Source organism: Chanodichthys erythropterus, chromosome 14 (genome assembly GCF_024489055.1).
Source record: "Chanodichthys erythropterus isolate Z2021 chromosome 14, ASM2448905v1, whole genome shotgun sequence".
NCBI classification, from domain to species: Eukaryota; Metazoa; Chordata; class Actinopteri; order Cypriniformes; family Xenocyprididae; genus Chanodichthys; species Chanodichthys erythropterus.
The window spans coordinates 15,473,825-15,491,924 of NC_090234.1; the positions used below are offsets into that span (position 1 = coordinate 15,473,825).

General features: G+C 36.0%; 1 protein-coding gene across 1 annotated transcript in view; it reads right to left on the reverse strand.

The window, feature by feature from the left end:
- The window catches only part of LOC137035440 (potassium voltage-gated channel subfamily H member 7-like), a 128,623-nt gene that overhangs the window by 24,978 nt on the left and 85,545 nt on the right, over positions 1 to 18,100 (reverse strand). Inside the window, exons 9-12 of the mRNA XM_067408726.1 lie at positions 16,828 to 17,028; positions 9,315 to 9,569; positions 2,245 to 2,450; positions 2,048 to 2,132 (exon numbers count right to left, since the gene is read on the reverse strand). Of these exons, the coding sequence (XP_067264827.1) occupies positions 2,048 to 2,132; positions 2,245 to 2,450; positions 9,315 to 9,569; positions 16,828 to 17,028 (747 nt within the window). The remainder of the gene's footprint in view (positions 1 to 2,047; positions 2,133 to 2,244; positions 2,451 to 9,314; positions 9,570 to 16,827; positions 17,029 to 18,100) is intronic.

The window sequence follows — 18,100 nt, forward strand, 5'->3', positions numbered from 1 at the left end:
ATTTTAAAAAAGTTTTAGTAAATATTGAAATTAACATTAAATGCTGTAGAAATATTGTTCATTGTTGTTCATGTTTACTAGTGTAATTAACAAATTAAACCATTTTCTTCCCATAGAAGCCTGTTATAAAGAAATAAGTTAAAGCAACAATGTAGTAGAACAGAATTTCTCTCAACCCTTGATCATAATTCATAAACACTGTCTACAAGCGTAAGGGTGATGACATAATCATTGTTAAACATTACAGAAATGGTCATGTTTTAGTATAGTATGCAAGATGTAAGATTATGGGCTCATCTATAGATAGCTTTAATGATCAGTGAGGTGCAAAAACAAAATGGTCTTTCGAGTCAGTGTCTCAGTACATTAAGCAGTAATTTCCTTGTAATAGGGGTCAATGAGGTCAAAAACTCTTCACATTAAAGAAATATTGTCTTTCTCCTTGGACTACGGAGTAGATCATTTTTATGACCATACATTTGGTTCTCCTTGGTCATCGAAGTTGTGCATTTAGGCCACGGTAAGTGTTTTAAAATGTCCCAACAATGTTTTAAAGGGATAGTTCACCCCAAAATGAACATTCTGTCATTAATTGACCCTTTGCAAAGACCCGCCCCCCTTAGTTACTGTTGATTTGTCCGACAAGCCATGGCGCTGTCTCGCCACACAGAGTGAAAAATACATCGCGGAGCAAAGAGGACACTGACAACACGTCGACAGACAAGACAGAGCAGGTTACTTATGATATTTAACAAAGTCCCAGCTTTAAAACTTTGTAAAGAAATTAGAACAATAAAAAACGTTTTTGTGACTTTTGCTGTAGCGCCTCAGCTCAAGCGGCTCATGAACCGATCATCTCTTCCTACTAGTTAATTTATAGCATCAAATAAACATGAATGAACATGAGAACAAATTATGTTTAACATGCGGAAAGACGTCAATACACACTATTTTTTAAGTTCAAGTCCACCGAGGTTAAACTATTAACTCCTGACTGATTTGTCAGACAAAATGGCGGATTCGGCATTATGATTGGTTAGATCGATTGTCAATCAAACTCTCTGCAAAGGGTCAATTACTCACCCTTATGTCGTTTCAAACCTGCAAGACTTTTGTTCATCTTTGGAACACAGATGAAGATCTTTTTGATGAAATCGGAGGGCCATTGACAGCCTATGTAACTACCACTTTCAAGCCCCACAAAGGTAGAAAGTTTTTTTTTCAAAATATACATTATAAATCATTATTATGAATAATTAATGACAGAATTTAAATTTTTGGGTGAACTATCCCTTTAAGAGGTCACCAAAGATATAGATGTTCATCAACAAATTTCATTTACGTCTTTTAGTTTGTCAAGAGATTTAAATCGCTATTTTTGAAGAGTGCACGTGTGTACAAGCTCTAGTATGTAAGAAGGCATCTATGAATAAATCTGGAAATAAATGAGACAAAAAAAGAAATAGTTTTGAGATGCCACATCCATAATTTACAGCAAAAATCTGGCATTAATTAAAGGGGACCTATTATGCAAAATGAACTTTTATAAGGTGTTTGAACACAGATATGTGTCCACAGCGTGTGTAAACAACCAGCCTATAATGGTATAAATCCACCAACTTCTTCCTGAGTCTCTCCATCAGTGTCGACTCCGGTTTGAACAATGTAAGGCTGAACACCGTTACTGACAATCCTCATTTTGGCTGCGTGAGATTCTCCAGCTTTGTTGTTGTTGAGCTGTTAAAGCTCCGCCCTCTTCTAGAAAGGGGGCGGGAGCAGCAGCTCATTTGCATTTAAAGGGACACACACAAAAACGGCGTGTTTTTGCTCACACCCAAATAGGGGCAAATTTGACAAGCTATAATAAATGATCTGTGGGGGATTTTGAGCGTCATGACTAGCTAGTTGATTTCTTCAACAATGCATCATACTATGGTAGTGAAGCATCAAGTTATGTCTTTGTACAGGAAACTCACTTTTTATGCATTTTATGCCTAAGTTCCTGCAACAGTGGCATGGTGTAATGTAATCAATCGTTCATGTTCACCTTTTGATGGTTTACGTTTAAAGGAGATCTTCCTTCGGCTCTTCGTGTCCTCTCCGTCTGAATCACTGGCATGTGAATAAGTGCTCTGAAGAGAAGGAGCCCAACAACAACAACACGCATTAATAATCTCAGGTGACTGATAAATCCTTTATTTTCATCTGTTTTGTATATTATTTCTTGCTTTTGATGGGAAGTACCTTTGAATTCTCATCTCGCAGGTTAAAGGTCAGCTCCAGATTGGTGAGGAAATAGTCTGCGAACTCTGGATACATGTCCAGAACCTCCAGCAGCTCTTCTCTCTGGATGGTGTGCAGGTCACAGTAGCTGAGCGCTCTGACATCTGCGTTCGATTTCCCAGGCTTAGCGTACAGGTGGATCATCTCTCCAAATATATCATTCTTACCTGGAAAACGAAGGACACATTCAGGTTGGGTATTTTTTTTATTTGCACATCTGTGTCACAGAAGACGTATCACACTGTGCCTTCTTAGAGATCTATATGCATGTGTTAGCATGTGATTTCAGATGTTGATTGTGTCTTTGTAAGTGTGTCTGGGGAAGCAAGGTCAGTTTAGGACAGAATGCATGTGGGTTATCAGCGCACGCTTTATCTCTGGGGAATATGAATCGGATGATGTCAGGTATATGCTGCTTTTTTTTTACCCTCAACCTCTCGTTGAATAACAACTGTTTATTCTTTTGCCTTTCTTTAAAGGTCACAGAATACAGGATTTGAATTGCTCTTTTGAATTACAAAATGGTTTAAAGTGCACCTATTATGCTATTTTAAAGACTCCTGATTGTGTTTTAGAAGTCTCGGATAACAGGTTTACATTCATCCAAGGTCAGAAAGCACTTTAATTTTTTTCTCAGTGTCTGAAACATTCAATAAAGGATTGGTTTCTCTAAACCCCTCCTTTCTGAGAGCCTGCTCTACTCTGATTGGTCAGATGGCTCAGTTTGCTGTGATTGGTCGACTGCTTACAGAGTATATCAGAAACGAAACACCCATAACCATTTCTGAATTTCAACTCCAGATCTTCCTCAAGACTTGATACACAGTGATAATAACAGTAATGATGGTGTCTGTTTTTCCATATCAATTTGAACCTCATTCTTTGGAAGTGTATCAAAGTGGATTTGCTTTGGCAGCGCAGAAAACAGTGTCTTCTCAACACGTCAACAACACGAACCAAACTCTAGCAGTCTCAGCTACAACTACAGTGTTTGAGGGCGGGGCAAAGTAGATGTTGTTCGCCGACAGCCAATGAAGACCATAGTCTGGCATTATGCAAATTTATTACTAACCTACACAGATTCAAGCAGGAAATGAGAATGGAATTACTGAGGACTTGTTTCAGGCAGTTCAGAATCACTTCTTTCTTTCAGGAGACAATCTGTCTATTATTTACAGTTTATCCATTTATCTACGATTTTTCAAAGTTATAAATAAAACAAAGATTATTGGAATACATTTTACAGGGAAATACTATTTCAGTCTTGCTACTTCAAAATTTCATATTTAATTCAGTGTATTACTTGCTTTTTCTTTGTAATTAATTGTGCACTTTTCAAATCAAATTGTTTCTACACCAGTTGTTTTCAGTGTATTCAGTGTATTTTTGTTTTTGTAAACATTATACTTAATTAAAATTTTCCAGTGTAAGCCAGACTTTATCCTTATAATTTATTAAGGATGCAACTCTAATATCTACAAACTGCATTCCAATTGGTCTTCATTCTTTCTTCTATTTGCATTCTGAATTGTAATTGGTCTTGCCTTCCTTGCATATATTTAATAATTTATAGCCACCTCATGTAATATTACACTATTGATTCTTGTGTGCAACTGAAAACAAGAAGTGTGCTGAGTGATATGACAGCTGTGATGCAGCATTTCATTATTGCAGAACCAAAGAATTTTATAAAACAAGAGACAAATGAAAAACTATACCTTTCAAAGGTTTGGGATCAGTAAGATTTTTAAATGTTTGTAGAGTCTCTTCTGCTCACCAAGGCTGCATTTATTTGATCAAAAATACAGTAAAATTAAAAAAAATAACTTTTATTTGAATATATAGTAAAATGTAATTTATTCCTGTGATCAAAGCTGAATTTTTTCAGCATCATTACTCCAGTCTTCAGTGTCACATGATCCTTCAGAAATCATTCTGATATGAAACATTCCTTATTATTATCAATGTTCAAAACAGTTGTGCTGCTTCATATTTTTGTGGAAACCTTGATATGTTTTGTTTTTTTTTCTTCAGGATTCTTTGATGAATAGAAAGTTCAAAAGAACAGCATTTATTTGAATAAACCTTTTGTAACATTATCAATGACTTTACTGTCACTTTTGATCAATGTAATTAATTCTTGCTGAATAAAAAATCTTTACAAGATTACCTTTACAAGCACTGCTCTTCCTTTAGGAAGTGCAAATTTAGTTTAATTTAATTATACATTTTTCCTTACCATTGTCTCTTATGTTTTATAAAATGGTAAAAATGCCACCACAGTACTGCACCGAAGTCCATTCAAGTTATAGTTTATCTCAAAAATCAGCGGGCTCTCAGCTGGGCCGCTTCTCGGGTAAATGTCAGGCCCACCGAGTGATTCTGCTTTAAATAAGAGAGACGTGACTGAGCTGCAGGTGACATTAAACTCAACTGGCTAAAATGCCTGACACAGCTGTTCATAAGGGATCTGATACCTTTCTAAATCTCACCATAAAGCAGCAGACACAAAGCATTGTGGGCCCTTCCAGTGGGGAAGAGGAGAGATGAGAAGCACTTTCTCTTTTTAATGGATCCAAAGAACATTGTTAAACGAACGCTCAGGGTTCAACACGAGTTCAGCTCTATCGACAGCATTTCAATTTAAATAGTCACTTTGTGAGGTTTAAGAACTTTTCCCCATGGCTGTCTGCACTGTTCTTTGTTTTGACCCTATTATGTCACCGGATTAGCCAGCGAATATTCATCTGATGAAAAAATAGAGCTTTTAAACTGTGTTGAAGTTAAGAACACCTGTCAGACAAACTATGCAAAACACCCTTTCTGGTGCACTCAGTGTCCAAATTCACTCACTTGTTTTCATTCAAGTAGACTATGTCTTTTTGAGATTTAGCAGCAGAATTTATGGTAGTACTGTCAAATTTACATTGATTTTCATCTTTCCCTTTCTAAGCATATGGCTGAAATTACTAAGATGGGCACCGAGTGACCTTAAAGGTGCACTATGTAATATTTTCTGTCCGCTAGAGGCCTATTCAAAACAAAGGTGTAGCTTGATGCCACCAAGTTTGAGCGTGGAATCTTGGGACATGTGGTCTTCACTTAAACGGCTGGTGGAAAATAATCGGGATAGGACTCAGGAAGAAATCATGTTCATGGATGTGATTATTAACGTTACTGCAGTATGAAGAAGAGCAGGAGCGAGTGTTGTGGAGCTGAACGAGGAGCTGGAGCTCTTATTATGACACAGTCGCCGCCGCCGCTTCCGCTTTTCCGGTCATGAGGAAACGCAGCTCTGTTTATCATATTAGATACATTTGAGAGTGTTGAAAATGATGTTATAACGTTACTCTGTGCGTTCGCTCGGAGGCTGCTGTGAGACACTGTTACACACTGCAGTAAGATAGATCCATTTTACAATATCATATTAAATGCTGGATGATTGTGTTGATAAATGGCATGCAATTCATTTTAAAACTTATCGTATGATGGAGAAAATGCTGTATTACTGTTACTAAAAATAAAGCTGCATCTGATTATGCTATGTTAGCTACTTCACAAAATAGTGTTTTTCTCTGAGGCATGGTAAAGCATGAGACTCGCAAAAAATAAAAATAAATAAATAATCAAGAAAATTAGATTTAAACAATAAGACTAAACATATTGAGCTATATAACAATTTTGGATTTTGCAAGTTTGTGTGCTTTTTATTTTGTGGTTTCAATGGAACGAATAGGGACTGAAGCGCGCGTCTGTGCACGAGCCGTCGTCACTGACAACAGCGACAACGAACACTAAGTGTGATTTCAAGAGTCAGATCGCCTTTAATTTAACACAAACAAATGCAATTAATAATCTGCCAGTCAACTACAGATGTTCCGTTTGTTATAGGTATGTCTGTAACGCGAAATGTTAAACAACCCTCACTTTTCAATGACGCCGGAGTCGCATTTACAGGGGAATATCCGATCTGTCAGCTTACACTGCAGGCGCAAACGCACGTATCCGATTCATATCTGATTTATAACCACATATGAATGAGGCCTGAAACCGATCTGTGAAAATCGGAATCCATGTGCTTTTTTCCTGCTTACACGGTCGTGACTCATATCCGATCTGTGCCACATGGGAGGAAAAAATCGGAATTGGGTCACTTGAACCGTGCAGTGTAAATGGGGCCTAAGAATTTTGAAAGAAATCAGCCACTAGGTGGCACTAACGAGTTTTACACCTCTGTAATCACTTGGTGTTTCTCACATACACACGATATTCATATCATCTGATGGATCTTCTCATACTGAAAAATTTGCCTCAAGAACTACTGCTGTCAATCAAATCATTCATTAAATATTCATGATCATGTAATAAACCTACTTTTGCGAACTATTCCTAGGTTTTTCGCCCAATTGGAACTAAACCAGTGCAGTATGATTCTCTGGACTCTACAGGTCAATAATAATAATAATAAAAAATAACTTTACCCTTTGGATAGCTATAACAGGGTAATTTAGAAAAGGGGTGTGTCAATATACACTCAAAAGCAAATTAATCCTAAACAAAGACTCACCAAAAATAGGTGAGCACATGTGACATAAAATTCTAAAAAAGTATGCCAATTTTTTTGAAAATCAGACCATAGGTCACACTATAACTGTTAAAAAGCATTGAAAACCATGTTTCCTATGGTAAACTGCCTGTATTGGCTGTAAATGGTCTATGATTGAGAAGGTTACAGGCTTGCTAAATGAAACAATACCTTTTTATGCATGTGTTTAAAGGCCTTAAAGTGCTTGAACCCCGATAGTTGCTGCTCTCCGCTATATTTCTTATTATTATCAATGCTGAAAACAGTTGTGCCACTTTATTTTTTTGTGAAAACAGTGATACTTTTAAATTGAATAAATACATTATTGCTGAATAAAAGTATTAATTTCTTATATAAAAACCTTTGAACGGTAGTGCATATGTGTGCATCTCATGTGTTTTAAGTTGTATAACTCTATATCAGTCATCATCTAGTTATCAATGTTAGCATATGCCATTAAAAAAAACCTCATTTGACAACCACTACTAATCTAGTATTCCATTCAGATCAGACAGGCTCTACAGTTATTTTCTTTTGTTCTTTCCCTCACCTTCTCTAACGTGCACTTGCATTCTATAGGCCGTTAGCTATAAAAAGCCCAGTGCAGCTCTCTCTCTCTCTCTCTCTCTCTCCTGTACTTTGAAGATGCCAAACACAGCTAGCAGGAGCCAGTTAATAGAAATGTCAGAAGCCTCTTCTTATCAGACACGGTTCCAGGCACAGAATGGAACACAATGCAAAAACCCTGAAAAGAAAAGACAGGCTTGTTTCGAGAATATGCTCATCTGTTTGACATTTTCTGAGAGAACAATAATGGATACATTTCACTCTGCCTTTTGATTTGGAGACAGAGCAAACTGCACCCTGGGCACCTGGGCTCTCTGCTGCTGTGTTTAAGCATGTAAGGACAATGGCACATCTACCCACTGGGAGATACAGCGTGTGCCCTCTCTCGCTCTCGTTGCTAACCGCCGCATCGGTAAACAACATGCCTAGGCAGAAAGTCCTCCACAGGACGCGGCTGTGACGCGGTAATATCTGCAGGCTGCTTTTAGCAAGCGCACACACACAACTCGAGCTACTAAACATTCAGCAACCATCGATCACAAGAGCACAGTGAGAAATAATGAGACAATGAAATATACTCTTATGCATGATTTTTTAAAAATAGTCTACCTCTGATTAAAATAGTCATTTATAAGTAAAAAAGTGATTTCTTAATTAAATATCTAGAGCAGGGATATTCAGTTAAAGCTCCTTCTAACCAACATTCAAAAGTTTGGAGGCCAAAAAGTTTTTTTTGGAAAGAAATTAACTCCCTGAGGTCTGAAAGCGCGCCGGCGCGTTTTGCAGGATTTTTTTCACATTGCAGCAAAACAGACATAAAATACTCCGTAATTTTTTTTGTCATAGAGACATAAGTAATATATAAATTGAAACTATAGAATATCTTCTTTTATTTGTGTACACTCAGAGTAAAAACAAAATGCTGTGCTTTTTGAAAAATAAAGAAAACTAACATGATGCGTGATCTCTCGTCTCCCTCTGAATGAAGTCCAATCTGATAGTTCTCAGAAAATGAACTGTAACTTAGTGAATACTAATCACAAAGAAATCAGACTTATGTCTAAAGAAACGTTGAAACTGCTGAAACTTTTATTCAGCAATTATGCATTAAATTAATCAAAAGCGACAGTAAAGCATTTATAATGTTCTAAAAATTTAAAAAGTGCAATGTAGTGTTTTCAAAAATATAGATCGATACATATCGATACTGAAATACGCTTCCAATACTCGTTTTCTACAGAATAGCTACACGATACCAGCTGCTCTTTCTCTCTCATCTCTCCGACAGCGAGTTGACACACAAACCCACCTCCCCTCACTCACTTGTTTCATTTGCTCCAGAGGAATATTGTTGGTGTTACAGGGCTTGAATTTCGCCGTGGGATTGCGCATAATTTTACTCATTCCCGCAGATTTTGTGCTCACTCCCAAAGTGTGCACACATAAAGCCGCCTCTCTGTACTAAATTGAGTTATTTTTCACTGCTTATTGCTCTTAAACTGTCAAATACACACAAAATGATGTCAAAATGTCGATCTTTTGTGAGTATTCACATAAACACAGTTATGTTTTAGGTGAACATAAACAGTTGAGAAAGAAAACGCATGTGTAACAGTATAATGGATCCATGCATCTTAAAGTGACAGCAGCATAATATACCTGCTACCGAATTATGAGATTATATAAAGAATATCTATATGGCAGTTTTTACCCATGGTGTCAATGTCAAAATTGTGGCTAGTGAAAATGCTGAGTGGCTAGTAACTTTGGAAAACCACTAGCCACAGTGGCTGGTGAGCAAAAAAGTTAATGTCAGGCCCTGGTTGTGTGTGTGTGTGTGTGTGTGTGCATATATTAAAACAAGCTTGTGAGCTCTCACCCAGAATGGCCACCACTATGTCGTCCTTAAGAATCTCAATGGATCCTCGAGACAGGAAGTAGAGTGCGGTGAGAACGTCTCCGCAGTGCACGAGTGTATCTCCAGGAGGAGCATGGGTGGTTTTGAAGCGCATAGCGAGAGCACGCAGGCATCCTTGAGTCGCACCCTTGAATGCCTTACATCCCTGAAGGAGACTGTCGTTCAGATGGAGACAGATATCTGCCTGCAAACACTCAGGAAACCCTTTTAAGACCTGCAGAGAGACGTGAGAATTACTCTTTCAGATCCATCACTGAAGATTAAAGGAAGCACATTAGTGTAGACATTATCTATAATTACACTGTTAGTTATTCTGTGGTGTTAGAGGCTCTGTTCCAACACAGTCATGTACACTGGCATCATCCTGACTGAAGTTGATTTCAGTGAACTGCTGTTTGGCACTAACAATACAGCACTAATTATAATAACAATAACACTCACAAATGTTAAGTACAGTTTTTAACAAACTGAACAGAAATTACTGTTCTAAAGTTTGGGATTGGTAAGATTATTCAGTGTTTTTGAAGGAAGTCTTTTAAGCTCACTAAGGCTGCATTTATCTGATCAAAAGTAAAAACATTAATATTTTGAAATATTGAATGTGATGCAGCCTTCAAGACAGGAGCTCTTCTATGATGCCTTGAAGTGACAGTTCACCATATGGTGTTGAGATTTTTTTCTACTGCTAATGAAATTATTTTGCATTATGATGTTTCTGCCAAAGTATTCATACAGCTAAAGTGGCGAGAAAGAGACAGATTAATGATGCAAGTGCCAACTACTGTGCTCATATGAGCAGTGCAATCATAAATTAAAAGAGTTGAAATAATGAGGGTTCAATAATGGCCAACAGAAATGATTCAGTTTCTTAGCAACATGCAGACTTGCAGACTTTTTAACAAGAGCAACTTTTAATCTCCAAGTCTCATCTAAAGCAGAATGGCTACCATAGATCTCCATCTAATATATGCTAATTCATGCTAGCATTGAATATGCAAGGACTGGGCTATATATTAAATATTTGCAATATATTGACAATGATTTTGCTGGAAAAATATAGCATTTTGATGCACTTTTTATTTTGTCATTGTTTATTTTTTATTTTTATTTTTTTATTTGCTTTCTTAAAGTCAGTATAACAAGAATAAATACTAACATATGTATCAACATGCTGAAAAATATTTTATTTATATATATATATCAAATTGCTTGACAGCTCTTTTTATATTCCCCAGTCCAAAAATAAATATTTTTTTGAAATTGTGATGATTTGATGCACATTTTATTTGATTATTATTATTAGTAGTATTATTATTTTTATTTTTTTTTAAGACAGTATCACAAGAAAAAAATATATATATTAGGATATATGCATCAGTTGGTTGCAAAAAAAGATGTCTAAAATAAGTACCATGATAAATATTGCCTAGCCCAAAACTAATTTTTGAAAACATGCATTTCCTGCTAGAAGACCTTGAAGGAGAGTGTTAAATATGAAGGAGTTTCTGTACTGTGTGACTGAGATGAGCATCAGTACAGTATGTCCAGAACAGAGTGAAGGTTGATGTGAATGGGAGAGACTAAGAGCTAAGACATGAATGAAGATGAGTCCTGCGTTTATATAAATACCTCCTGCTCTTCCCAGGGTGACGAGGTCAGTCCATTTCATACGAGGCAGACATGGAGAGAGACAAGTGTTGCTTTCAGTACATAAACACACATTTATACTGTGATAACATGTTCAAATAGCATTTCAGAGATCATTTATAGGAATAGTTTAGCCAAAAATGAAAAGTCTGCCATTATTTACTCTTGATATTTAGTCACCCTTATAGTCCAAACAGATATTATTTTCTTCTCTTTTTTTTTTGTGGATCACAAAATGAGAACTTTTTTATTTCTGCTCTTTTCCATACATTACTATGGAAGCTTGTTTCTGCCATGAAATAAAAAAGATAATTGCGATTTTTTTAATCTCATAATTCTGACTTTTTTTCCTCAGAATTGCAAGATATAAAGTCAGAATTGTGTGATATAAAGTCAGAATTGCGAGTTATAAATTCAGAATTGCGAGATATAAAGTCAGAATTGCGAGTTAATAAAGTCAGAAATGCGTGATATAAAGTCAGAATTGTGTGATATAAAGTCAGAATTGCGAGATATAAAGTCTGAATTGCGTGATATAAAGTCAGAATTGCGTGATATAAAGTCAGAATTGCGAGATATAAAGTCAGAATTGCGAGATATAAAGTCAGAATTGCGAGATATAAAGTCAGAATTGCGAGATATAAAGTCTGAATTGCGTGATATAAAGTCAGAATTGCGTGATATAAAGTCAGAATTGCGAGATATAAAGTCAGAATTGAGAGATATAAAGTCAGAATTGAGAGATATAAAGTCAGAATTGAGAGATATAAAGTCAGAATTGAGAGATATAAAGTCAGAATTGCGAGATATAAAGTCAGAAATGCATGATATAAAGTCAGAATTGCGAGTTATAAAGTCTGAATTGCGTGATATAAAGTCAGAATTGCGAGATATAAAGTCAGAATTGCGAGATATAAAGTCAGAAATGCGAGATATAAAGTCAGAATTGCGAGTTATAAAGTCAGAATTGCGAGATATAAAGTCAGAATTGCGAGTTATAAAGTCAGAAATGCGAGATATAAAGTCAGAAATGCATGATATAAAGTCAGAATTGCGAGATATAGTCAGAATTGCGAGTTATAAAGTCAGAAATGCGAGATATAAAGTCAGAATTGCGAGTTATAAAGTCAGAATTGCGAGTTATAAAGTCAGAAATGCATGATATAAAGTCAGAATTGCGAGATATAAAGTCAGAATTGCGAGTTATAAAGTCAGAAATGCATGATATAAAGTCAGAATTGCGAGTTATAAAGTCAGAATTGCGAGTTATAAAGTCAGAAATGCGAGATATAAAGTCAGAATTGCGAGATATAAAGTCAGAAATGCGAGATATAAAGTCAGAATTGCGAGTTATAAAGTCAGAAATGCGAGATATAAAGTCAGAATTGCGAGTTATAAAGTCAGAATTGCGAGATATAAAGTCAGAATTGTGAGTTATAAAGTCAGAAATGCGAGATATAAAGTCAGAATTGCGAGTTATAAAGTCAGAATTGCGAGTTATAAAGTCAGAATTGTGTGATATAAAGTCAGAATTGCGAGTTATAAAGTCAGAATTGCGAGTTATAAAGTCAGAAATGCGAGATATAAAGTCAGAATTGCGAGATATAAAGTCAGAAATGCGAGATATAAAGTCAGAATTGCGAGTTATAAAGTCAGAAAAGCGAGATATAAAGTCAGAATTGCGAGTTATAAAGTCAGAATTGTGTGATATAAAGTCAGAATTGCGAGTTATAAAGTCAGAAATGCGAGATATAAAGTCAGAATTGTGAGATATAAAGTCTGAATTGCGAGTTATAAAGTCAGAAATGCGAGATATAAAGTCAGAATTGCGAGTTATAAAGTCAGAATTGCGTGATATAAAGTCAGAATTGCGAGTTATAAAGTCAGAAATGCATGATATAAAGTCAGAATTGCGAGTTATAAAGTCAGAAAAGCGAGATATAAAGTCAGAATTGCGAGTTATAAAGTCAGAAATGCGAGATATAAAGTCAGAATTGCGAGTTATAAAGTCAGAAATGCGAGATATAAAGTCAGAATTGCGAGTTATAAAGTCAGAATTGCGTGATATAAAGTCAGAATTGCGAGTTATAAAGTCAGAAATGCGAGATATAAAGTCAGAATTGCGAGTTATAAAGTCAGAAATGCGAGATATAAAGTCAGAAATGTGTGATATAAAGTCAGAATTGCGTGATATAAAGTCAGAATTGCGAGTTATAAAGTCAGAAATGCGAGATATAAAGTCAGAATTGTGAGATATAAAGTCTGAATTGCGAGTTATAAAGTCAGAAATGCGAGATATAAAGTCAGAATTGCGAGTTGTAAAGTCAGAATTGCGTGATATAAAGTCAGAATTGCGAGTTATAAAGTCAGAAATGCATGATATAAAGTCAGAATTGCGAGATATAAAGTCAGAAATGCGAGATATAAAGTCAGAATTGCGAGTTATAAAGTCAGAAAAGCGAGATATAAAGTCAGAATTGCGAGTTATAAAGTCAGAATTGTGTGATATAAAGTCAGAATTGCGAGTTATAAAGTCAGAAATGCGAGATATAAAGTCAGAATTGCGAGTTATAAAGTCAGAAATGTGTGATATAAAGTCAGAATTGCGAGTTATAAAGTCAGAAATGCGAGATATAAAGTCAGAATTGCGAGTTATAAAGTCAGAAATGCGAGATATAAAGTCAGAATTGCGAGTTATAAAGTCAGAATTGCGTGATATAAAGTCAGAATTGCGAGTTATAAAGTCAGAAATGCGAGATATAAAGTCAGAATTGCGAGTTATAAAGTCAGAAATGCGAGATATAAAGTCAGAATTGCGAGTTATAAAGTCAGAAATGTGTGATATAAAGTCAGAATTGCGAGTTATAAAGTCAGAAATGCGAGATATAAAGTCAGAATTGCGAGTTATAAAGTCAGAAATGCGAGATATAAAGTCAGAATTGCGAGTTATAAAGTCAGAATTGCGTGATATAAAGTCAGAATTGCGAGTTATAAAGTCAGAAATGCGAGATATAAAGTCAGAATTGCGAGATATAAAGTCAGAATTGCGAGTTATAAAGTCAGAATTGCGAGTTATAAAGTCAGAAATGTGAGATATAAAGTCAGAAATGCATGATATAAAGTCAGAATTGAGAGATATAAAGTCAGAATTGAGAGATATATAGTCAGAATTGCGAGTTATAAAGTCAGAATTGCGAGTTATAAAGTCAGAATTGCGAGTTATAAAGTCAGAATTGCGAGTTATAAAGTCAGAAATGCATGATATAAAGTCAGAATTGTGAGTTATAAAGTCAGAAATGCATGATATAAAGTCAGAATTGCGAGATATAAAGTCAGAATTGCGAGTTATAAAGTCAGAAATGCGAGATATAAAGTCAGAATTGTGAGTTATAAAGTCAGAATTGCGAGATATAAAGTCAGAATTGCGAGATATAAAGTCAGAATTGCGAGTTATAAAGTCAGAAATGCGAGATATAAAGTCAGAATTGCGAGATATAAAGTCAGAATTGCGAGTTATAAAGTCAGAAATGTGAGATATAAAGTCAGAAATGCATGATATAAAGTCAGAATTGAGAGATATAGTCAGAATTGCGAGTTATAAAGTCAGAATTGCGAGATATAAAGTCAGAATTGCGAGTTATAAAGTCAGAATTGCATGATATAAAGTCAGAATTGCGAGATATAAAGTCAGAATTGCGAGTTATAAAGTCAGAAATGCGAGATATAAAGTCAGAATTGCGAGTTATAAAGTCAGAATTATGAGTTATAAAGTCAGAATTGCGAGATATAAAGTCAGAATTGCGAGATATAAAGTCAGAATTGCGAGTTATAAAGTCAGAAATGCGAGATATAAAGTCAGAATTGCGAGATATAAAGTCAGAATTGCGAGTTATAAAGTCAGAAATGTGAGATATAAAGTCAGAAATGCGAGATATAAAGTCAGAGTTGCGAGTTATAAAGTCAGAAATGCGAGATATAAAGTCAGAATTGCGAGTTATAAAGTCAGAAATGCGAGATATAAAGTCAGAATTGTGTGATATAAACTCACAATTGCGATAAAAAAGTCAACCCCCCCCCCCCCCCACACACACACACACAACTGGACACTATAACACACAATTGTGAGTTTATATCATGCAATTCTGACTTTTTTCTTGAAATTCTGTTTTTTCTCAGAATGGTTAGTTTATTTTTGAATAAAAAGTTAAAAAGAACAGCATTTATTCAAAATACAGATCTTTTCTAACAATATAAATATTTACTGTTGCTTTTTAAAAAAAAATCAATTTAATGCTGTGTTCACACCAGACGCGACTTGCGCGAATAAATCGCGCTATTCGCGCGTAGTTGGACGCTTGAACATTTTGAGTTTACTCGCTTCATTCGCGCGTGACATTCGCTTCATTCGCGCGTGAAAATCCCTTCACAACAGACGCGAATTCGCGTCATGAGAGGGGCTCTCCCGCTCCTTTATGTGTCCCAGACTCTCCCACTGCTTTCTGCACACTTCCTCTGAATAAACACAACTTGTCAGTGGGGAAATAATTGTAAATTACAGTGAATAAGCTCAATTGGTCGTCTTTAGTTGGCTTGTAGTCTTAATATGTATTTATATATATGTATATATATAGCTCAAATTGAGTAAAGACCGTTTTTTACAACTTATCAGATTGTCCGACCTCCTCACTCACTTTCTTTCAAACACGATCCTTTTTATTTCTGTTTCTATAAATGTATGAAGATGTACAGCGACGATGATTTTGTCCTCCATTGTTGTTTCGAATTTCTGCCTCAGCTCGCTACGTCACGTCACTACTAGAGCAAGCTCCCGATTGGTTAACGCGGCGCGGAAATTCGCCAAAGTTCAGATTTTTCAACTTGCGCGATTCGCGCGAATCGCTCAATTCGCGCCGCGTCATTCGCGCGAATCGCGTCATTCGCGCCACTTCATTCGCGCGAATCGCGCCGCAGGATGTCAATTCGCGTCTTTGCATTGACTTAACATGTAAATCACTCGCGCTTACCGCTTCATTCGCGTCCGGTGTGAACGCACCATAACACATCCTTGCTGAATAAAAGTATTACTTTCTTTTAAAAAAAGAAACAAAAAAATTACTGACCCCAAACTTTTGAACAGTAGTGTATATATTTTCCAAAAATTGCGAGTTTTTATATCATGCAATTCTGACTTTATAGACTTTTATTTCTGACTCGGAATTGTTTATATCACACAGTACCGAGCAAAAAGTCAGAATTGCGACTTTGTTCTGACAATTCTGCGATTCTGACTTTATATCATAATTCTGAGAAAAAAATTTAGAATTGTTAGACAAAAAGTCACATTTACCTCTTTAAAAAAAATAAATAAATAAGTGGCAGAAACAAGCTTCCATACATTTTCAGTGAATAACTTTAATTTTGGTCTTTTCCTGAAGGAAAACAGCGCATGAGTTGCACTGTATGAACTACTTTTATTATTCTCTTAAGGTGCTTTTTCATCTGTTTTAGAGCTTGACAGATGTGGTCACCATGAACTGTTATTGTATGTAAAAGTTTCTGCATACAATACATTCGGAAGATGTATGTGTCGCGTTCTATAACGGTCTGACTGGAAACAAAGCCGTCGTGAAGCCAAACCCCCTCATGGAAGAAGAATCCCAGTCGTGTTTACAACTGTGACTTCGACTTAACAGGATCAACTAAATGCTGACCGATCCTATCTTAATGAAGTGTCAAATTAAATTTAATAAAGATTTGAAAAAACACATGCAATGAAAATATCATGGCTAAAATGGTTGAACAATTAGACCTGGATGCATCAAACACACCATGTTCAAGTCGATGCCATTGGTGTAGGTCCACGAGTGTTGGAAGTACTCTTCAAGTCTCTGCCTGAGTGGGTTCGGGATCTGGTGGAAACGGATGAACTCTTTCACACGGAGCATCTGCATGTGGTAGCGAGCCGTTCCGGAATATAGCCGCTGGATGATGGCAGAAACGTTCCCAAAAATGCTGGCATACATCAAAGCTGGAGAAGACAGGACAAGGTCACACAGGTGAGATTGCAAATGCAAGGTACATTTTGTCTGTGGAGGCCAATTTAGATCAAATATATAGTGCCTTCAATGCCCTGTAGATGGTGATATTACTTCTTTTGTAGCAGAAATAAACTGCTGCAGAAAAAGTTAGGTGCTATGCAAAATGTAATGAGTAAATGTAGAGAAGGGTATGCATGTGACGTCACCGTCGACCATTATGACTGCGGTCACGCCCACTGAGCGGCAGCAGCGAAAAACACACAGAACACCTCCAAAATGGGAAAGAGCTTTGTGATTGACTGTACAAACAGCTTTGACACAAAACCTGACTGCCAAAAGCTACAGATAAAAAAAAGAAGCAAATGGATCACTGCAATTCACAGAAACAGCTGGACTCCAGGCAGTGAAACATGGATTTGCAGTTATTATAAAGATATAGTTCACCCAAAAATGAAAATTCTGTCATTGTTTACTCACCCCCAAGTTATTAAAACCCCCGTGTTCTTGAAAATAAAAATCTTTGGTTACCGACATTCTTCAAGATATCTTTTTTTGAAGAAACTCATACAGGTATGTAACAACTTGAGGATGAGTAAATGATGACAGAATTTTTATTATTATTATTATTATTATTAATTTTTTTTTTTTTTTGAGTGAACTATCCCTTTAATTACAGTAACTAATAATGTACTCAAATACTCAAGGACTGTCTGTTCCTGAGTGCAGTTTTACTGTAAATGTGTATGCTAAAATATATTTTTGTCAACATTTATCAGTACACTAGCTGGGCTAAAGACTAACAGACATGGATTAAAGACGATGTCATGGGGTCATGAAAAGACAATAAAACATATTGATTTGAAAAAGTCAGCATTGTTTCCAAGTATAATAATTCATCTGCTAGATTGAAACAGAGATTAAATATGTCAGTATGAATAGTTTACAGATGCCTGAGTCATTTCAAATTCATCACAGCCATCTCAGGACATGCACTTCAACTGAACACTGAAAAATATTATTCCCCCCCCTTATACCTTTACCTATACATTACCTATACATACA